General features: G+C 37.8%; 1 protein-coding gene across 3 annotated transcripts in view; it reads left to right on the top strand.

Annotated features, from left to right (window-relative positions):
- Positions 1 to 24,171, top strand: part of PIK3C2G (phosphatidylinositol-4-phosphate 3-kinase catalytic subunit type 2 gamma) — a 394,884-nt gene that overhangs the window by 270,602 nt on the left and 100,111 nt on the right. For all 3 annotated transcript variants that reach the window (XM_025401956.1, XM_025401957.1, XM_025401958.1), the window contains 2 exons: positions 6,664 to 6,820; positions 15,171 to 15,280. In XM_025401956.1, coding sequence (XP_025257741.1) covers positions 6,664 to 6,820; positions 15,171 to 15,280 — 267 coding nt within the window. The remainder of the gene's footprint in view (positions 1 to 6,663; positions 6,821 to 15,170; positions 15,281 to 24,171) is intronic.

The following is a 24,171-nucleotide window of genomic DNA, read 5'->3' on the forward strand; positions in this document are numbered from 1 at the left end:
TCCTGAGTTCTAGTTTGATTGCACTGTGGTCTGAGAGACAGTTTGTTATAATTTCTGTTCTTTTACATTTGCTGAGGAGTGCTTTACTTCCAATTACGTGGTCAATTTTGGAGTAAGTACGATGTGGTGCTGAGAAGAATGTATATTCTGTTGATTTGGGGTGGAGAGTTCTATAGATGTCTAATAGGTCTGCTTGCTGCAGAGATGAGTTCAATTCCTGGATATCCTTGTTAACTTTCTGTCTCGTTGATCTGTCTAATGTTGACAGTGGAGTGTTGAAGTCTCCCATTATTATTGTATGGGAGTCTAAGTCTCTTTGTAAGTCTCTAAGGACTTGCTTTATGAATCTGGGTGCTCCTGTATTGGGTGCATATATATTTAGGATAGTTAGCTCCTCCTGTTGAATTGATCCCTTTACCATTATGTAATGGCCTTCTTTGTCTCTTTTGATCTTTGATGGTTTAAAGTCTGTTTTATCAGAGACTAGGATTGCAGCCCCCGCTTTGTTTTGTTCTCCATTTGCTTGGTAAATCTTCCTCCATCCCTTTATTTTGAGCCTATGTATGTCTCTGCGTGTGAGATGAGTCTCCTGAATACAGCAGACTGATGGGTCTTGACTCTTTATCCAGTTTGCCAGTCTGTGTCTTTGCATTGGAGCATTTAGTCCATTTACATTTAAGGTTAAGATTGTTATGTGTGAACTTGATCCTGCCATTATGATATTAACTGGTTATTTTGCTCGTTAGTTGATGCAGTTTCTTCCTAGCCTCGATGGTCTTTACATTTTGGCATGTTTTTGCAATGGCTGGTACCGGTTGTTCCTTTCCATGTTTAGTGCTTCCTTCAGGGTCTCTTGTAAGGCAGGCCTAGTGGTGACAAAATCTCTAAGCATTTGCTTATCTGTAAAGGATTTTATTTCTCCTTCACTTATGAAACTTAGTTTGGCTGGATATGAAATTCTGGGTTTAAAATTCTTTTCTTTAAGAATATTGAATATTGGCCCCCACTCTCTTCTGGCTTGTAGAGTTTCTGCCGAGAGATCTGCTGTTAGTCTGATGGGCTTCCCTTTGTGGGTAGCCCGACCTTTCTCTCTGGCTGCCCTTAAGATTTTTTCCTTCATTTCAACTTTGGTGAATCTGGCAATTATGTGTCTTGGAGTTGCTCTTCTCGAGGAGTATCTTTGTGGCGTTCTCTGTATTTCCTGGATTTGAATGTTGGCCTGCCCTACTAGGTTGGGGAAGTTCTCCTGGATGATATCCTGAAGAGTGTTTTCCAACTTGGTTCCATTTTCCCCCTCACTTTCAGGCACCCCAATCAGACGTAGATTTGGTCTTTTTACATAATCCCATACTTCTTGCAGGCTTTGTTCATTTCTTTTTCTTCTTTTTTCTTTTGGTTTCTCTTCTCGCTTCATTTCATTCATTTGATCCTCAATCGCTGATACTCTTTCTTCCAGTTGATCGAGTCGGTTACTGAAGCTTGTGCATTTGTCACGTATTTCTCGTGTCATGGTTTTCATCTCTTTCATTTCGTTTATGACCTTCTCTGCATTAATTACTCTAGCCATCAATTCTTCCACTTTTTTTTCAAGATTTTTAGTTTCTTTGCGCTGGGTACGTAATTCCTCCTTTAGCTCTGAGAAATTTGATGGACTGAAGCCTTCTTCTCTCATCTCGTCAAAGTCATTCTCCGTCCAGCTTTGATCTGTTGCTGGCGATGAGCTGCGCTCCTTTGCCGGGGGAGATGCGCTCTTATTTTTTGAATTTCCAGCTTTTCTGCCCTGCTTTTTCCCCATCTTTGTGGTTTTATCTGCCTCTGGTCTTTGATGATGGTGATGTACTGATGGGGTTTTGGTGTAGGTGTCCTTCCTGTTTGATAGTTTTCCTTCTAACAGTCAGGACCCTCAGCTGTAGGTCTGTTGGAGATTGCTTGAGGTCCACTCCAGACCCTGTTTGCCTGGGTATCAGCAGCAGAGGCTGCAGAAGATAGAATATTTCTGAACAGTGAGTGTACCTGTCTGATTCTTGCTTTGGAAGCTTCCTCTCAGGGGTGTACTCCACTCTGTGAGGTGTGGGGTGTCAGACTGCCCCTAGTGGGGGATGTCTCCCAGTTAGGCTACTCAGGGGTCAGGGACCCACTTGAGCAGGGAGTCTGTCCCTTCTCAGATCTCAACCTCTGTGTTGGGAGATCCACTGCTCTCTTCAAAGCTGTCAGACAGAGTCGTTTGCGTCTGCAGAGGTGTCTGCTGCGTTTGTTATTGTTACTGTGCCCTGTCCCCAGAGTTGGAGTCTACAGAGACAGGCAGGTTTCCTTGAGCTGCTGTGAGCTCCACCCAGTTCGAGCTTCCCAGCAGCTTTGTTTACCTACTTAAGCCTCAGCAATGGCGGGCGCCCCCCCCCCCCCCATTTTTAAAAATCTTTCACCTCACTTACAAGCCTTGCACAAATCTATTATAGAAGCTCAGTATTTGTTGATAAATAACTATAGTGTATATCTCCCTGATTAGACTCAGTTCACCTAATATACAGAAACATACCCTAAAACTCTGTTTTTCAGTTCAGTGGTGATCTGCAAATGCTTAATAATGATGATCTTGGTATTCTAATGACTCTACAAGGAGATTTTATATACAATATGGCTGGAAGGAAAACACGTGAAAGTAATAAACAGCAAACTATTAATTGTCCTGATATTTCTTTTTTTTTCTTTCTTTTCTTTTTTTTTTTTTTTTTTTTTGGAGACAGAGCCTTGCTTTGTCTCCCAGACTGGAGTTCAGTGGCACAATCTCAGCTCACTGCAACCTCCGCCTCCCAGGTTCAAGCAATTCTTGTGCCTCAGCCTCTCGAGTAGCTGGGATTACAGGTGTGCGCCACTGTGCCCGGATAACTTTTGTATTTTTTGTAGAGATAGGGTTTCACCATGTTGCTCAGACTGGCCTCAAGCTCCTGGCCTCAGGTAATCTACCCCCCTCAGCCTCCCAAAATGCTGGGATTACAGGTGTGAGCCACCATGCCCAGCCTCTTGCTATTTCTTATATTAAGTGAATTTATTTGTCTGCTTAATAATTACTATCTGTAATATAAATGTTCTTACATTTCTAAGTATATATACATTTTTAAACCACCAACTCACTTCTCACCCCTATTGGAAATCTGTAAAATATTCAGTCTCTGCATTTAAAAAATAATAATAACTTCCGGGAAAAATGGTCATAAGTTAATGAAAATATTAACTTTGACAACAAAAATGACAGAATCATTACAAATATGTTTGTACTTATGACCTTCCCAAATAAATGTCAAAGTATCACAAGCTCTTCACTATATGAACTATGTTTATTTATTGTTGCATTCATTGCATATAAGAGAATAACGTCAAAATATTGTTTCCGATGTTAAGACTATATAAAAGGAAGGTGGACTACTTCCTCTGCTCTTGAAAATCATACAGGTCATTTGGATTTAAAAAAAAAGAGAGAGAGAGACTTCTGATTCTGACAAGGGTTGGGTTAATTGGAGACCTGTAAGACAAGATTTTTGGTCCTGACCTCTAAATCAGTTTTAGAACATCAGGTGAGAAAGAGAGAAAAAAAAAAGGAAGAAAGAAACCAGTAGTTACAATATGAGTAAAAGATAAAAAAGCAAGAACAGGTGGGACTTTGGTAAGCAAAGGTAAAACCATTAATCTAGAAAAAAAACAAAAGATAGGATAGTCACAACAAGAAATATCTATAATTTATTTATATAGATATAAATAAGAGATTTTCAATATATAATTCAAAATGTAATCACAGTAGAGACCATGAGAGATCAAATAGTTTAGAGTATTCCCTTTTGTCACAACCAATTTATACCTCAGATTTATAAGCAATGCTTAAATTTCAGAGATAAACTCCAACACATTAATTCTATAATGTAGGAATAGGTTTACATTTCAGTGCACTGATAAATTACATCCCAACTGAAGTTTCTACATCTTATAGGAATAGATGGGATTTTTTTTGCACATGTGAGGTTTCTTTTCATTTATACACAAGTTTAGGGTAATTCTGAGATTTAAAAAAAAAATGCTCAGAAGTGAGTCATGAAAATAATTCAGAAAAGATATAGCATTTTATTTTGTTGGATCCACTGAAAATTTAGACTATGATAATGTTTAAACACAACTGAAATTTGTTTCTTTAATATCACTTTATATTTTATTTAATTTGTATATGTTTCTCTTGTGTATTTAACTTTCTGTTATGGTGTTTCCGCATCTGATTTCTAATAATGGTGACCATGGACAAAGGAAATGTGTTATCTCATGAACTTGAGCATAACTACAGAAACCTTCTAAGAGAAATTAATGTGATCCACCATAATTCTCCTTATGGAAAAGAGAAAAGTATATTCATCATATTAGGAGAAAAAGTTTCAGGAAGTTGTAAAAATTAATACTCTTCTAAAAGTATTTCCAAAGTCCTACTCAATATAGTAAACACAGTATAGACAGTGGAAAAACTATTAGAAAACTGTTACATATAAAATTAAAATTTTTTCTGATTATGAAAATCTATTATATTACTAAAACTCTACTAAAATGATAGCAATAGTGATGAATGAGTGAGTGATATATAAAAAATGCTATCAAATTCAGTGATCCATTTATGGGTTTATGTAGCAAGAGAGGTTACATGGAGTAACACAGAGTAAATTAAACCTTGGAATAAGGATGAGATTTTACTGATAGATTTTTGAAGAGGCAAGGAAATTTAGTGATAACAAGGTTCAGCTATAAGGACACTTGGCTGTTTGCAGACAATACTATTTAAAATTTGGTGAGTGCTTACTACATGCTCGGCTATGTTCTAAACACTTGCATGTGGTATGACCCATTTGATTCTCTCAACAAGATCAAGAGTCAAGTGCTCTCATCTCCATTTTACAAAGAAGGAGATTGCAGCATGGAGAGAATAAGTCACCCAGAGTCATAGAACTACTATAGTAAGTGGTGGAGCCATGATTTGAAACCTGGCTAACAGGCCCACAGTCTGTGCCTCCGCAGGAGCCTCTCTCTAGTGTGAGCAATTCACAAATGTGCCACCCTCCTTATGTGTCAGGCATTTATGTACATGTACATTTCCTAAGTTAATCGTCACAGCAATTCTAAGAGTTAGGTGGTTTAGAGATGAAGAATCGAGACATAGCAGGTCCAGAATTAGAACCTATGCTATATCTTACCTCATGTTTTCAAAATCTCTTCTTCCAGCTTGGCTAAAGTCAAGAACTTGTTAAATAATTCATAGAACATAGGTTGGATAAGTCAATGAAGGCCAAATAAAAAAGGATTTTGAATCAAAATTTTAAAATTTAGACATGATACTTTAGACATAGGCCTCAGTGTATGTATGTGCTCAATAAATGTTGTTGAAGAAATGAATGAATATAAACAGAAGTGAAGGTACGGGTATTCCAGCCTTTCCTGCAGGCATTATGGTAGCATGATTACAAAATAAATTTTCTAAATAAAATAATCATAGCCAAAAAACTAGGGTGTTTGTTTTCTTTTATACATTTTGCCTGCAATTAGACTCCACTGTCCCAAACCTGCCACAAATTGCTGAAGTTATAGCTTTCTGATATAAATATCCATACTACTGAAAGGTTTCATTAACTGTCAGATTAGTGAAATTTTTCACTCCATTGTATTTTTGCTAAAATAGCTAAGCATAGCAACAAAAAGAAAACAACTATGTTTTATTGTTTAAAAAATAAGAGTTTCCCTCAATAATCCATGACTTTTTAAATTGCTACTTGGTCTAACCCTTCACCAAATTGGTGTTAAATTGGCCTAAGGTACCCAAACTCTGTGTTCTTATTCAATGAGTGATAATTCCTCAAACAGGGATGTTTCCAGGCCTCTCTCTGCTATTCTCTGTTAGAATTGCTAATACTTCATCTCAGGCCTATCCATATCTTGAATTACATGATTAAAAAAAAAACTAACAAAGATGGAGGACATGGGACCATCTTATCTCAGGTCTTTTGTTTTCTTATTTTTCCATCCTTAGACTACAGTAGTCAGTATTACTTACATAATAACATGGTCTATTCATATTCTTCCTTTCTGATCAGCAGTTTTACTGGGTCTAGTGTGAAATAAAATATAGCTACCTTTTTTCCCCTTCACTAAGCAGATGCCAGTGAATTGTTAACATCTGCTTTTTTCTTAGCTTTTACCAGAAACTTTTTTCCTAAAGGGTCATCATTTAAGGCAATTTTTTTAATACTAGGGTCAAACACATCTGTTTGATCATATCAAAATTTAGCGGAAAATGTACTTTTTATAAAGACTCCATAAATATCACCTTCACTCTGAATTGGCCTTTATGATACTTTTAATGAATAATATTCCCCTCCACATGTAATTTAGAATTAAACATTTCAGACAATATAGTTGAATTGTAAAATATCTTATCCTTTTCTCTCTATTGCAGTCCAGTTATTCAAAGCCTACAATTATGCAGTTTATCAAGCTGTCTCACAATGAAGGAAATGTATCTATTACAGTAGAGAAAAAAAACAAGAAAATTCAAATGAAAATAAGTCATTATAACTGCTGATTTAACCTGACAAACCATTTCTCTTCCTTTCAATGATTGCTACTGTTTTTGGTTTATAGGGACCGAGCTCCTTTCATTTTTACTTCAGAGATGGAATACTTTATTACAGAGGGTGGGAAAAACCCACAGCATTTCCAAGATTTTGTGGAACTTTGCTGTCGTGCTTATAATATTATTAGAAAGCACAGCCAACTGCTCTTGAACCTACTAGAAATGGTAAGTCCCTTAGGGAAAAAAAACAAAAATAATAAGCTTCATTTATGCCTCTGCTTCAGTAGTCTATTTTTACTAATGGCTTGGAGTTCCCCAAGGAGCTATTCAGAAGAAAAAGGAATGAGCAAACTAAGAGTACTATTGTACAGCTTATAAACATATTCCTGAATAATTTAATATATTCTTTCATAGTTATTGTCTCAAACATTCCTATTCATATCAATATTGATGCATGTAGGGGTTATCCCACTATATTTTGACTAATGTTCAAGGACAGTCATTTTAAAAATAATGCCTTCAGTCATATTGGGCATTAGGAGCTTTCAAAAATGCCTTATATATATTATCTCACTTATATATCATGACAACCTAATGTAGAGCAGGCAAGAATTGTCCCTGGTTCTCCATTCCAAACTCCACCTTTGATCACTTGCCAATTTCCCACATTAAGAAACTGAGGGTCAAAATTGGAAAGTGAGTTGCTAGCGACTCAACTTTTAGTGGTATGCATTAGGTGTACTGAGTCATGGTCCCACACACTCTCTTGTGACCAGCAGGGGAAAATTTAAGGTTTTATTCCACTGTCCAATTTAAAGAGATGGAGACCAGATATGTACCATGAAGGAAGAAAAATCTGATACAAATATCTTCTAGGAGAGGGATATAGTGATTCCTCTAGGCACGTACATACACACTAGGGATTGCAGCAAACTATACATGGGAAACATACATTTGGTCTATCAGCATGGGATTTGGAGTCTATGAAAAATAACTGATTTAAAACTTCCAGGTGACAATAATTCTACCACATGTTGTTAAGGGTACAAACGTGGCAGGCAGACCTTTCGGGGTTTCAATCCTAGTTTGGCATTTTACTGGCTACATTCTTCACGATATGTTACTTAACCCCCAAAAGACTGTTTCCTTATCTATTAAATGAAGATAACAACATCTACCTTGTAGAGTTAATGAATAAATGACCTAACAGTGAATTCTTTGCATGGCCTAGGCACTGTGCTAAGTGCTGTATGTGTATTAATTGTTTTAAATTGCTTTGTGTGTACTAATTGATTTAAAATTCATAATAACCCTAACAGATCATTAACAAAAAGCACTTAGCACAGTAGTTGCCATTCAATTCATTTATGTTCTTATACTAGATCCTTGTTAATTTATAAGAACACTGTCCAATGTAATATCCTCTAGTCACATGTTTGTTTATATTTAAATTAATTTTTATTAAACAAAATTTAAAACTCCATTCTTCAGTTTCACTGATCACATTTCAAGTACTCAGTAGCCACGTTTGGCTAGTAGTAGCCCATTGGTCAGCACAGATAGGAAACTTCCATCACCACAGAAAAGTTCATTGGTTAGTACAGAACAAATGTTAACTTTGTTGCAAGGAAGATTTGATTTAGATTCTTGTTTTAACTTTCAAACAACATATTCACCTTACTTCTCTCCACCTTGCCTTGAAAGATAAGTATTTCTAAAAATATCATAAACATGTCCTTCATATGCAAATATACTGGTTTCTTCTTGTGTAAAGTGGATATATAAAGTTCTACGCATCTCCAAAATCTACAAGTTGGTTTTTCAGTAATAGCCAAGGATTCTTATTGGTAAATCTGCATTCTAGCTCCCAATTCTATTAGGCCATTTTGCAAGTATGAAATGACTATGGTTTATAATGTGACTGTACCATAAACAAACAATAAAAACCCTACAAGGATTAAGTCTGTGATTCTGACCCCATTTAAATAATAAATATCCAGGTAGAATCAAGCTCATGAATTCATGAGCTCTTGTTTACCATAGGCTAGAAACTGCAAGGATACATTAACATATGATGAAACCCAGAGTCTTAAAATTTTCAATTTAATGAGGAAGATAAAACTAATTTACATCAAAAACCGAGGTGTGGCCAGGCATGGGATTATGGGCTCACACCTGTAGTCCCAGCACTTTGGGAGGCCAAGGTGGGTGGATCACGAGGTCAGGAGATCCAGACCATCCTGGCTAACAGGGTGAAACCCCACCTCTACTAAAAATACAAAAAATTAGCTGGGTGTGGTGGCGGCACCTGAAGTCCCAGCTACTCAGGAGGCTGAGGCAGGAGAATGGCGTGAACCCGGGAGGCGGAGCTGGCAGTGAGTCCAGATCATGCCACTGCACTCCAGCCTGGGCAACAGAGCAAGACTCCATCTCAAAAAAATAATAATAATAATAACCGAGGTGTCCAGCATTTCTAAATGCCTATAATGATATAAATAACTACATATGAGGAGTAGTACCAAATTTTAACAACTGCTTTAACCTGCTCCAGATATTTCAAAAATAAACCCAAAACAGAAAAGCACAAATATAAGTTACGCTGTTTCTCAGGTGACACTAAAATTATAATGATGAAAACTGAGCATGTTAAAATAATGTGAAAGAACAGCTCTTTGGAAAAAAAAAATAGATTCAGAAAGCTATCAGTGGGCTTTTTTCCTCTTGTTTAATAAACTTTTCTACGTACCTTAACAAAGCATTCAGCATTGAGTCATGATATATTAAACAATTGCCAAAGAGAATATATAGTGATATTTTATTTAAAAGAAGTAGCCATATGGCATTTTATTCATAAGTATTGAAATAATTTATCATTAATCAGTTGTTGAAAATTTCTGGAATATAGTATATCCAAAAAAAAAAGGTCTATGCTCTAATTATTCAGCTCCTTTAGGCTAAGGAAGAAAATTTGGCAGTGGAAGGCACTAATCCAGAGTAAACATATAATCTTAGATTTAGGCTCTCACAGAAATTGAAATAGAGATCAGAAGCAATGTGGACCAATTAAACTAATGAATAAATACATGTAAAACAGCACCGTGTTATTACCTCAGTTTCTGTTCACTTACCTCTCAACTCTCTTCTTCTCAATTGTGTATCTTATGAGACTCTATAGACCATCAAAGCATTTAGTGAAGGTTTCAGGACCACACTTTGTTTGGTATAGTTTCTTATAAAATAAAACCAAGTTTAAATTTGTGAAAGACTATTTTCTACTTATGTATGTAATCTATTTGTTAATTCTGTCTCAACCTGACTCTTTTATGTTAAATTCTTTAAAAAGAATTCAGTCTACTTACCATGACCCAGTTACAACTTGAGAAATACTTGACATGGGTTATAAATTCTATCTTGTGCGAATGATCAGTCCCGAGGATTATGGGCCACAAGCATTTCGTGGGTCCACTACAGAGTTAATGGCTCATCCTTGGTAAAGAGCAGCATGTCTCCAGATATCCATATTGCTTTTTATTTACTCCTGAGAAAAGCAGGGGAAAAAGTAATCCATGAAATTGCCATCTTGCTTAAAAGTAACATCTGTAGGAGACCCAAGAGTGTTGCCGGCTGAGTTCACGAAAATAAAAGCCTGTGTTTCATCAGCTTTTCTCTCATTAAAAAATCAATATCAGCTATTATGGAAGGCTTCCAGAGAACACAGAGACCATTTGCCCAGTTTAAAATGTTTATCACACCCATTATTATATCAGATATTTCCCATCAGAAATCTTTCTAACTTCTCTCTGTGATGGGGAAGAGTGTCTGCTTTTCTGAGCATAACTGTTAAAACAGATTTGGACTTAGTAGGAAGAGAACAGAAGTAAAGACTTCAAAAATGTTCCTGACCTTTAAAAGGGGAGATATCTGTTCATTACCTGTATCTGTTCACTTCCTGTTCTAGCTTCGCTTTCCCTTTGCTATTGCCCCCATTAAAGTTATTACCCATGTAGTCTGGAGTGGGAGGCACCTGAACCATGTGGCTGGGGATCAGAGAAGAGACACAGCTAAGTGCACCCGGCTAAGAGGCCATCCTTACTCTGTGATATGCAGAGTCAACACTCAAAGTCTCCTCTCCAAGGAACAGAACACATTAATAAGGCAAACTTGGCACATGTTACCTTTAGTCAGATACATGGTGGGGAGAGAACTATTATAGGTTCATCTGGTATGAAGCAGTCTGTACTTGGCGGCTAGTGTGTGACATGTGTGGGTTATGTGTGTGGGTGTTGGCAAGGGAACGAGTAAGTATAGGGTCCACTTTCCAGAGAAATGTTTGATAGAGTTCTAACCAAGCAGGTGTGAACTCAGGGTATCTAGAGAAACCGGAATGCAATTCAGACCTTACAGAAGCAGCCTGTCCTTAGAAAATGGATAGTTACGGTGTGATAAAGAAGAAATCTGCCTCAATGAGCACACAGAAGTCTCTATACCTCTTAGTACAGAACTAGTAAGATAAAACCTAATCTAGATTCTAGTGACTATCGGGAATGTGTCTTCCTATGGTTGACTTTGTTAAGTTTAGTAGTCAGCATTAAATTTGCTAATTGTATGTTTTCATTGCCTAATAGCATCAAGCATTTTTTTCTCTCTTATTTTAAACTTTTATTTTAGATTCAGGGTACCTGTGAAGGTTTATTATACAGGTAAACTTCTGTCACAGGGATTTGATGTGCAGATTATTTCATCACCCAGGTATTAAGCCCAGTACCCAATAGTGATCTTTCCTGCTCCTCACCCTCCTCCTACCCTTGACCCTCAAGTAGAACCCAGTGCCTGTTGTTTCCGTCTTTGTGTTCATGAGTTCTCACCATTTAGCTCCCTCTTATAAGTGACAATATGCAGTATATGGTTTTCTGTTCCTGCATTAGTTTGCTAAGGATAATAGCCTCCAGCTCCATCCATGTTCCAGCAAAAGACATGATCTCATTTTTTGTATGGCTTCATAGTATTCTATGGTGTATATGTGCCCCATTTTCTTTATCCAGTCTGTCACCAATGGACATTTAGGTTGATTCCATGTCTTTGCTATTGTAAATAGTGCTGCAGTGAACATTTGTGTGCATGTGTCTTTACGGTAGAATGATATACCCAGCAATGAGATTGCTGTGTCTAACGGTAGTTCTGCTTTTAGCTCTTTGAGGAATCACCATACTGCTTTTCACAATGGTTGAACTAATTTATACTCCAGCCAACAGTATATAAGTGTTGCCTTTTCTCCACAGCCTTGCCAGCATCTGTTATTTTCTGACTTTTTACTAATAGCCATTCTGACTGGTGTGAGATGCTGTCTTATTGTGGTTTTGATTTGCATTTCTCTAGTGATCAGTGGTATTGAGTTTTTTTTCATATGCTTGTTGACCACATGTATGCCTTCTTTTGAGAAGTGTCTGTTCATGTCCTTTGCCCACTTTTTAATGGGATTTTTTGTTTTTCTCTTGTAAATGTGTTTAAGTTTCTTATAGATGCTGGGTATTAGACCTTTGTCAGATGCATAGTTTGCAAATATTTTCTCTCATTCTATAGGTTGCGTGTTTACTCTGTTGATAGTTTCTTTTGCTGTGCAGAAGCTCTTACGTTTAATTAGATCCCACCTGCCAATTTTTGCTCTCATTGCGATTGCTTTTGGTGTCTTCATCATGAAATCTTTGCCCATTCCTATGTCCAGGATGGTATTGCCCAGGTTGTCTTCCAGATTTTTATAGCTTTGGGTTTTACATTTAAGTCTTTAATCCATCTTGAGTTGATTTTTGTATATGGTGTAAGGAAGGGGCCCAGCTTCAATCTTGTGCATATGGCTAGCAAGTTATCCCAACAGCATTTATTGAATTGGGAGTCCTTTCCACACTGCTTGTTTTTGTCAGCTTAGTCAAAGATCAGATGGTCATAATTGTGCAACCTTATTTCTGGCCTCTCTTTTGTTCCATTGGTCTATGTGCCTATTTTTGTACCAGTACCATGCTGTTTTGGTTACTGTAGCCTGAATCATGTATTTTTTATTCACTTATTCATGCATTCATTACACCAGACATTTATTAAAATCTAGCTATTTTCAAAGCACCATCCTGGGCAATGTACACAATTCAACATTAAATACAAATCCAGTTCCTGTTCTCGAAGAACTTAAGATCTAACGTGACAAACATACATATGAACAAAACACTGTAAAAGCTAGGAAGCAATAAGTACTGTGAAAGAAGTAGAACCAAAATATGATTGTACAAAGAAAGCAGTCATTAAATCTCATCACGAGGATCAGCGATGCTTCAAAGAGGAAGCTGAGCCTTGAAAAAGAATTTCAGTAGACAAGGAAAGAGAGAAAAGGCAATTCTAGCTGAGAGAAAAATGTATGTGTGGAGGTTTAATGAGCATGGGCATGACGTGTAGTAAATGAAGGTAACCAAGTTTGCCCAGTCTGTGCTACAGATGGAAATCTCTGTAGAAGATGAGGCTGGAGTGATAAGTTATAGTGTGATTAAAGACATTTGTGACCAGAATAAGGATTTTAGACACTTGACAAACTAGAAGTTTGTATGCTTATAATGAAGAAGTACCATTATCTACCTGGGATCTTAGGCAGATAACAGAGTTTATGGAATTAAAGAGATAAGGATTGGAGAACAAGATAAAAGTTATTCAAGATATCTAGGCAAATGAAGATGAGGGGCTGAATTAGGACAATGATAATTACAATGAAAAAGGGGAATGAATACAAGAGACTGCTGAGGAGTGTTTTTAATAGAATGAAGTAATTGATTGTAGGAACCAGGAAAAAGAGAGAATCAAAGAAGATACGAATTTCTTGTTAGTTGGGAAGTGGTGGCAGTGTAAATGAAACAGAAAAAAAGAAGGAAAAGTTTATGTGAGAAGAGAATTTGCTGTAATTTAGATGTCATGAGTTTAAGATGCTAATAGATCTTCCAGGAGGAGAGACAGTTGACAACTCTCCAGGACTCCCTCATCCATCTCCTTGGTTTCAATTATCATTTATATGCTAATGACGGTCAAATCTGTATTACAGCGTGTGTTTTGAGCCCCTCACAGCCCTCTCAATATGTCCAATCAATCTCCCAGTTTTCTCAATTCTACTTTCTACATTTATTTAAAATCCAATGGCTGATCTTCATTCCTAACCAGTCTCCTAATCTAGCCTCTTATTGGGCTTCATTTTAGTCCATTTTCCATACGTAACCACAATGATCTTTCAAGACACAATTAAATCTCTTACTCTCATGTTAAAACACTTAAAGAGCTTTCTTGTTTTTTTTTTGTACTTTAGGATAGAGTACAAAATCCTTGATGTTGCCAGAATGTCTTATCCTACTTGCCTTTCATTCTCATCTCTTGCTGCTCACCCACGTAATACTCAGTTCCAGAAAGCCAGCCTGGATTTCCTTCTGCAGACACATTAAAGACATCTTGCTTTCCTTTGTACATCTCACTTTCCCATATATGCTGCTTCCTCAGCCTGGGTGGGAGTGGTGGGAAAAAAGAATAGTTTTTATACCATCCTTTTTCTCATTTGAACTTCATCAAGTTAATCACTATTTCACCCATTTTCCAAAACCATATTCTTACTTTACCTTTTGTTTTAAGGATCCATAGTATTATTCTTAACTTCTTACTGTAAGAGGGCCTTTGTTCCAGAGCAGTAAATAATTTATCTTCTTAGTCACAGAGGTACCGATAACAGTCTTTTTTTTTTTTTTTTGCAAAGTTCAAATTTAGTTTAGAAAGTTCTATTATTTTCTAAAAAACATTGTCTACAACTAAAGAGATTATAAGTCCTTTAGTCTACACCGTAATATAAACAAAATATCTTCCTGAAAATTAGCAGGAAAATACCTTATACAATTTATCCTTAATTATTTATTGCCTTAGTAAATATAGTCACCACTTCAGTAGGGAAAATTGTATTCTTTTAGTGAAAATCATGGAGTCATAAAACAACATAGGATTAAGAACCAGAGGGGTGAGTTTTATACTCTATGTTTGAACATCATTTGACCTGGACATATCACTTACAGTTTTCTGGAGATTAAGCTTTTCTTCTCTAAAATGAGTATTATTAGATAATCTTTGTGTAATATTTTGTAATGTATAAAGCTCTTTCTCATTTTGTATCTATTTTAAAAATGAGAAAATGAAGACTCAAAGAGGTTAAGGAACTTCCTCAAAATCACATAGATTTTAAATGATAGGTACACAAATTCTGACATGGGAATAATAGTATCATGTTTACTTCACTGGTTGATGATGAGAATAAAACTGAATTATTAATCTACAAGAATTTTCCAATTATAGTGATTCTTTTATTATAGTTGTTATTGCTGTTGTCTCTACTACATAATAGGAGAGGTTAAAATGCATGAACTTATGTGCATTCATGTATATAAACTGAAAGACATTGCCATGCAAACTTGGGTCTAGATGTCTCTGGGTAGAATTAATCAAGTAAGCTTGACTGTGTCTGCATTTATTCTGTCTTCTTTCTGCTTTGTTTGTTCTTGTTGTGGTTAAGATGCTATATGCAGGACTGCCTGAGCTAAGTGGAATTCAAGACCTGAAATATGTGTATAATAATCTTCGTCCGCAAGACACAGACCTGGAAGCAACAAGTCATTTTACCAAGTAAGATCAGCTATGAATGTGTGAGCATGGATGAATGAATGTAAGCAGACACATGTTCCACAATGGAGATGATTTCAGGTTGACCAGTCATTGGTACGAAGCTGTCGTTTCTAGAACAAGCTTGTGTTTCCTTTTCCAAAGAGCAGAAAGGAAGCAATGTGAATGTCTAGCACAAGGCCTTAGTCAGTGTTTCTGCAGCATGTCATTGTTTGCTAACCAGCCTCTTCATCGAACAGATTGCTCAATAAGAGGTCATTAAAAAGAGCAAGATCCTCTGACATAAATAAATTGGTTGTTCTACTTGAAATATGTCCAGAAAAACAATTTGGAAAAAGAGATTTATGATGAGATATGTACTCACTACTTTCATCTATAAGACAATACACATATTGGGATATTTAGTCAAAGACCTGTGACTCTGTTTTACTTTTAATCTATTTTTTATTAAACAAGTCTAGCAAAACACTAATGTATATCAAGGTAAGAATCTGGGCAGAATACGATGAATATCAATTAGACCCCAAATCTGGTCAAAAGGGCAGTACGTTTTATAAGATCCTTTTGAATTTTTATTTTTAAATGGATATATAATTCCTGGCAAATTTTAGGTGCTCAATAAATGTTAGCAGTTATTATTTTCCTACAAACAGTAGAGAAAAGCTGCATTCTTTCTTTCCTGTAACCTCTTGTGGCCTTGTGTCTAATTTTTAATTGTTCTAATATTTTCCACTAGAAATTTACAGAGATTATATTCTTTCAAGTGGAATGTATGCTTTAAAGAAAATCATGATTATAATAAAACCTCGTCCAGGTTTTACTTTTTCTCTCATCCTTCCAGAATATACAGCAAGAAATTGTTTCCCATTCCAATGGTGGCTTCATGGGGACGTCTTACATGCCTGGGGAATTACTCTTGCGTCAGGGATTTCTGTTTCATGAACTTGAATGCGTACACTGCCCTTGTTGTTGAAAAGAGGCCATATGGCCAGGTGCGGTGGCTCAAGCCTGTAATCCCAGCACTTTGGGAGGCCTAGACGGGCGGATCATGAGGTCAGGAGATCGAGACCATCCTGGCTAACACGGTGAAACCCCGTCTCTACTAAGAAATACAAAAAAAAAAAAAAATAGCCGGGCGAGGTGGCGGGTGCCTGTAGTCCCAGCTACTCGGGAGGCTGAGGCAGGAGAATGGCGTGAACCCGGGAGGTGGAGCTTGCAGTGAGTAGACAGCATGCCACTGCACTCTAGCCTGGGTGACAGAGCGAGACTCCGTCTCAAAGAAAAAAAAAAAAAAAGAAAAGAGGCAATGTGACAGAATCACAAAATATTACAGCTGGAAGAGCCCTTATAGTTTATTTATTCTGACAATAGACATTCAAGTGAGAAAAACTGAAATCAGTAATAAATTAAGTGCTGTAGCTTACTATTAGTCCCTCCTGAAACAGGCAAAGCCATATATGTATTTGGATGAAAAAAGTTCTTTCAGGTCATGGCCAAAAGAAAAATGTAAATAGGCTTTATTCATCTGCCGGAATTCCATCTCTTCCTATCCCTCTACTTCATGGGACACACCGAGATCTGTAAAGAGCATGACTTGGATATCAGTGATCTTTCCTATGGTAACTCATCTCCCCTTCCCATTCAAGAGGACATGAACTAATGTGGGAAGTAGATCTGAAGCTAGAACCTCATGGCGGTGAGGCAGACGGTGTGATCCTGCCTGTGTACCTCTGCCAGGACAGTCTTCCCTCTTACCAATGTTATGTGGTATGTTCTGTTAATTCAACTTCTTTCTTCAACTTTGGGATAAAGAACTTGTTCTCCATCAAAGCCTTAAAAGGCATCAAACTATGTAAACCAGGACACATCATTTCTCAGTTGGATAATTTTCCTTGGTGTGCCATCTCCTATCTCTCAGTTCCTAGGACCTTATAATCTGATTGTCTTTGCTAAGGTTTATCCAACCACCTGCCCTTTGCCTCCATTATTCCACATGAATCCTTTTCTGGGTAGGCCATTCTCTCCATGTACATTCATTCCTGCTTTGTCTGTTTAACTCACATTACTAGCCTCACTAGAAATGCTCCAATGGAATCATAAAATTTCTGGAATACAGGAAGATTCTGATCTAACTTTTAATCCCACCCATCCCTTGATATTCTGGACAGCTAGCACCTCGTCCATGAAACCTAATCTGATCATTCCAGTACTCCCCAGTCTTTTCTTCTATAATTCTCCTGAACATGCCATCTTTTGTGCTGTCCTTAATTTATTACTGAATTACATACTGTTTTGTTTATCCCTTTAATTAATATATTGATGAGTTATATCAATTTCTCCCAAGTAAAGCAGGGAATGTATTCCCACTTCTAAGAATATCTGAATGTGAAACAAGCCCTATTTAACAGAAAATACAATTTAAACATCAAATATCAAGTATATAAAAAGCATATAATAATAACTACAACTTAATGCAGTGCTTCTTGTGTGTCAAGCCCTGTTCTAAGTGCTTTTCTTACAGTAATCTATTTAATTGTCATAACAATCCTTTGAGGTATTAATATCTTTATCTACATTTTTATACTAGTGAATTGAGACTCCAGGGAAGTTAAATAATTTACCAGAGTACATTCTCTATGCTCAAAATCACCTCTTCCATATGTGGGCTCTCAGGAATGCGCTGCTTTGTATTTCAGACCACAGTCTTCTCAAGGTTTTTCAAAGCCTGCATTGGCTGAAGTTTGACAAAGATATATTCTTCACCCTTTCTCAGGCACTAATCCTCTTATCCGGAATACCTCAAGCATCAGCAGAGAACAGAAGTTCCTTCCTGGAACTGTTATCTCTATGCTACCACCAGGAGTCCCCTGGGTGTTTGGTTCCAGATCTGCTTTGCAACCTTGAGAGACCCCTAACCGGTAACTTGGCTGCTGACTTCCTGGAAGGTACCTACCTTCCTTTTCCTTTTGTGGCCCATTCCACAATGCTATGAGCCTCTCTCTACTTTTCTTCTCAGAGAAATATCCCATGAGGCTCACTATCCCCTAACTTCCAAGAGCCCATCTCAGTCATATTTTTTAATCTAAAAGTCTCAATTACATACCTTTATTTTTAGATATGATTTAATGTGCAAATAGCATATCTGTTCAATTTCTCTCTGTTTCTTGCTCAGCATATATATATCAATCACTGAGGATCTTTTCTATCACACATCCCATCTAGCAGTATGAACAATCTCTTACAGAGAGGCCAGCAGCCTCCATTAATTGTAACTGTAACTACCATTTGGAAATGTTTCCTGAGATCTATCATTTGTACATTATACATTTCCGAAACAAATTATGCATTATGTCTTTTGAAAAGCCTTAAACAATGAATAGAGTGAATTTATGAAAGTAGCCTGGGATAACTGAAAACAACTTTAATGAAACTCTAAATAACAGGATACCCATGATTCAAATAACGGTCAAAAATTATGTAGACTTGTTCCAAGATGGCCGAACAGGAACAGCTCCAGTCTACAGCTTCCAGCATGAGAGACACAGCAGACGGGTGATTTCTGCATTTCCAACTGAGGTACCAGGTTCATCTCACTGGGGCTTGTCAGTCAGTGGGTGCAGGACAGTGGGTGCGGCTCACCAAACAAGAGCCGAAGCAGGGTGAGACATTGCCTCACCCGGGAAGCGCAAGGGGACAGGGAATTCCCTTTCCTAGCCAAGGGAAGCTGTGACAGACGGCACCTGGAAAATCAGGTCACTCCCACCCTAATACTGTGCTTTTCCAACAGTCTTAGCAAACGGCGCACTAGGAGATTATATCCTGCGCCAGGCTCAGAGGGTCCCATGCCCACGGAGCCTCGCTCATGGCTAGCACAGCAGTATGAGATGGAACTGCAAGGCGGCAGTGAGGCTGGGGGAGGGGCAACTAACATTGCTGAGGCTTGAGTAGGTAAACAAAGCAGCTGGCTGGGAAGCTCGAAATGGGTGGGGCCCACCACAGCTCAAGAAGGCCTGCCTGCATCTGTAAACTCCACCTCTTGGGGCAGGGCATAGCTGAACAAAAGGCAGCAGAAACTTCTGCAGACTTAAATGTCCCTGTCTGACAGCTTTGAAGAGAATAGTGGTTCTCCCAGCATGGAGTTTGAGATCTGAGAATGGACAGACTGCCTCTTCAAGTGGGTCCCTGACCCCCGAATAGCCTAACTGGGAGGCACCTCCCAGTAGGGGCTGACTGACACCTCACACGGCCGGGTACCCCTCTGAGACGAAGCTTCCAGAGGAAAAACCAGACAGCAACATTTGCTGATCTGCCATATTCGCTGATCTGTAGCCTCCACTGCTGATACCCAGGCAAACAGGGTCTGGAGTGGACCTCCAGCAAACTCCAACAGACCTGCAGCTGAGGGTCCTGACTGTTAGGAGGAAAACTAACCAACAGAAAGGATATCCCCAACAAAACTCCATCTGAACGTCACCATCATCAAAGACCAAAGGTAGATAAAACCACCAAGATGGGGAGAAACCAGAGCAGAAAAGCTGAAAATTCTAAAAATCAGAGTGCCTCTTCTCCTCCAAAGGAAAGCAGCTCCTCGCCAGCAACGGAACAAAGCTGGATGGAGAATGACTTTGATGAGTTGAGAGAAGAAGGTTTCAGACGATCAAACTTCTCCAAGCTAAGGGATGATGTTCAAACCCATCTCAAAGAAGCTAAAAACCTTGAAAAAAGATTAAGTGAATGGCTAACTAGAATAACCAGCGTAGAGAAGTTCTTAAATGACCTGGTGGAGCTGAAAATCATGGTACGAGAACTATGTGACACATGCACAAGCTTCAGTAGACAACTTGATCAACTGGAAGAAAGGGTATCAGTGATTGAAGATCAAATGAATGAAATGAAGCAAGAAGAGAAGTTTAGAGAAAAAAGAGTAAAAAGAAATGAACAAATCCTCCAAGAAATATGGGACTATGTGAAAAGACCAAATCTACGTCTGATTGGTGTACGTGAAAGTGACAGGGAGAATGGAAACAAGTTGGAAAACACTCTTCAGGACGTTATCCTGAAGATAATTTGAAGAGAACTTCAAATTATAATCCTGAAGAGTAATCCTTCAGAATAATCCTGAAGAGAACTTCCCCAACCTAGCAACGCAGGCCAACATTCAAATTCAGGAAATGCAGAGAACAACACAAAGATACTCCTCGAGAAGAGCAACTCCAAGACACATAATTGTCAGATTCACCAAAGTTGAAATGAAGGAAAAAATGTTAAGGGCAGCCAGAGAGAAAGGTCGGCTTACACACAAAGGGAAGCCCATCAGACTAACAGCAAAACTCTTGGCAGAAACTCTACAAGCCAGAAGAGAGTGGGGGGCCAATATTGAACATTCTTAAAGAAAAGAATTTTCAACCCAGAATTTCATATCCAGCCAAACTAAGCTTCATAAGTGAAGGAGAAATAAAATCCTTTACAGACAAGCAAATGCTGAGAGATTTTGTCATCACCAGGCCTGCCTTACAAGAGCTCCTGAAGGAAGCACTAAACATGGAAAGGAGCAACTGGTACCAGCCACTGCAAAAACATGCCAAACTGTAAAGACCATCGATGCTAGGAAGAAACTGCGTCAACTAATGAGCAAAATAAACAGCTAACATCATAATGACTGGATCAAATTCACACATAACAATATTATCTTTCAACGTAAATGGACTAAATGCTCCAATTAAAAGACACAGGCTGACAAATTGGATAGTCAAGACCCATCAATGTGCTGTATTCAGGAGACCCATCTCACATGCAGAGACACACATAGGCTAAAATAAAGAGATGGAGGAAGATCTACCAAGCAAATGGAAAACAAAAAAAGGCAGGGGTTGCAATCCTAGTCTCTGATAAAACAGACTTTAAACCAACAAAGATTAAAAGAGACAAAGCCATTATATAATGGTAAAGGGATCAATTCAACAAGAACAGCTAACTATCCTAAATATATATGCACCCAATACAGGAGCACCCAGATTCATAAAGCAAGTCCTTAGAGACCTACAGAGAGACTTAGACTCCTACACAATAATAATGGGAGACTATAACACCCCACTGTCAACATTAGACAGATCAACGAGACAGAAAGTTAACAAGGATATCCAGGAATTGAACTCAGTTTTGCACCAAGCGAACCTAATAGACATCTACAGAACTCTCCACCCCAAGTCGACAGAATATACATTCTCAGCACCACATCACACTTATTCCAAAGTTGACCACATAGTTGGAAGTAAAGCACTCCTCAGCAAATGTAAAAGAACAGAAATTATAACAAACTGTCTCTCAGACCACAGTGCAATCAAACTAGAACTCAGGATTAAGAAACTCACTCAAAACTGCTCAACTACATGGAAACTGAACAACCTGCTCCTGAGTGACTACTGGGTACATAACAAAATGAAGGCAGAAATAAAGATGTTCTTTGAAACCAATGAGAACAAAGATACAACATACCAGAATCTCTGGGACACATTTAAAGCAACGTGTAGAGGGAAATTTATAGCACTAAATGCCCACAAAGAAAGCAGGAAAGATCTAAAACTGACACCCTAACATCACAATTAAAAGAACTAGAGAAGCAAGAGCAAACATATTCAAAAGCTAGGAGGAGGCAAGAAATAACTAAGATCAGAACAGAACTGAAGGAGATAGAGACACAAAAAACCCTTCAAGAAATCAATGAATCCAGGAGTTGGTTTTTTGAAAAGATAAACAAAATTGATAGACCACTGGCAAGACTAATAAAGAAGAAAAGAGAGAAGAATCAAATAGACGCAATTAAAAAATGGTAAAGGGGATATCACCACCGATCCCACAGAAATACAAACTACCATCAGAGAATACTATAAGCACCTCTATGCAAATAAACTAGAAAATCTAGAAGAAATGGATAAATTCCTGGACACATACACCCTCCCAAGACTAAATCAGGAAGAAGTTGAATCCCTGAATAGACGAATAACAGGCTATGAAATTGAGGCAATAATTAATAGCCTACCAACCAAAAAAAGTCCAGGACCAGACAGATTCACAGCCGAATTCTACCACAGGTACAAGGAGGAACTGCTACCATTCCTTCTGAAACTATTCCAATTGATAGAAAAAGAGGGAATCCTCCCTAACCCATTTTTATAAGGCCAGCATCATCCTGATACCAAAGCCTGGCAGAGACACAACAAAAAAAGAGAATTTTAGACCAATATCCCTGATGAACATTGATGCACAAATCCTCAATAAAATACTGGCAAACTGAATCCAGCAGCACATCAAAAAGCTTATACACCATGATCAAGTGGGCTTCATCCCTGGGATGCAAGGCTGGTTCAACATATGGAAATCAATAAATGTAATCCATCATGTAAACAGAACCAAAGACAAAAACCACACGATTATCTCAATAGATGCAGAAAAGGCCTTTGACAAAATTCAACAGCCTTTCATGCCAAAAGCTCTTAATAAATTAGGTATTGATGGGATGTATCTCAAAATCATAAGAGCTATTTATGACAAACCCATAGCCAATATCATACTGAATGGGCAAAAACTGGAAGCATTCCCTTTGAAAACTGGCACAAGACAGGGATGCCCTCTCTCACCACTCTTATTCAACATACTGTTGGAAGTTCTGGTCAGGGCAATCAGGCAGGAGAAAGAAATCAAGGGTATTCAATTAGGAAAAGAGGAAGTCAAATTGTCCGTGTTTGCAGATGACATGATTGTATATTTAGAAAACCCCATCGTCTCAGCCCAAAATCTTCTTAAACTGATAAGCAACTTCAGCAAAGTCTCAGGATACAAAATCAATGTGCAAAAATCACAAGCATTTTTATACACCAATAACAGACAAACAGAGAGCCAAATCATGAGTGAACGCCCATTCGCAATTGCTTCAAAGAGAATGAAATACTTAGGAATCCAACTTACAAGGGATGTGAAGGACCTCTTCAAGGAGAACTACAAACCACTGCTCAGTGAAATAAAAGAGGACACAAACAAATCGAAGAATATTCCATGCTCATGGATAGAAAGAATCAATATCGTGAAAATGGCCATACTGCCCAAGGTAATTTATAGATTCATTGCCATCCCCATTAAGCTACCAATGACTTTCTTCATAGAATTGGAAAAAATACTTTAAAGTTCATATGGAACCAAAAAAGAGCCCACATTGCCAAGGCAATCCTAAGCCAAAAGAACAAAGCTGGAGGCATCATACTACCTGACTTCAAACTATACTACAAAGCTACAGTAACCAAAACAGCATGGTACTGGTACCAAAACAGAGATATAGACCAATGGAACAGAACAGAGCCCTCAGAAATAATACCACACATCTACAACCATCTGATCTTTGACAAACCTGACAAAAACAAGAAATGGGGAAAGGATTTCCTATTTAATAAATGGTGCTTGGAAAACTGGCTTGCCATATGTAGAAAGCTGAAACTGGATCCCTTCCTTATGCCTTATACAAAAACTAATTCAAGATGGATTAAAAAGACTTAAATGTTAGACCTAAAACCATAAAAATCCTAGAAGAAAACCTAGGCAATACCATTCAGGACATAGGCATGGGCAAGGGCTTCATGTCTAAAACACCAAAAGCAATGGCAGCAAAAGCCAAAATGGACAAATGGGATCTAATTAAACTAAAGAGCTTCTGCACATCAAAAGAAACTACAGGCAACCTACAGAATGGCAGAAAATGTTTGCAGTCTACCCTTCTGACAAAGGGCTAATACCCAGAATCTACAAAGAACTTAAACAAATTTACAAGAAAAAATCAAACAACCCCATCAAAAAGTGGGCAAAAGATATGAACAGACACTTCTCAAAAGAAGACATTGATGCAG

The sequence above is a fragment of the Theropithecus gelada genome, chromosome 11 (genome assembly GCF_003255815.1).
Source record: "Theropithecus gelada isolate Dixy chromosome 11, Tgel_1.0, whole genome shotgun sequence".
NCBI classification, from domain to species: domain Eukaryota; kingdom Metazoa; phylum Chordata; class Mammalia; order Primates; family Cercopithecidae; genus Theropithecus; species Theropithecus gelada.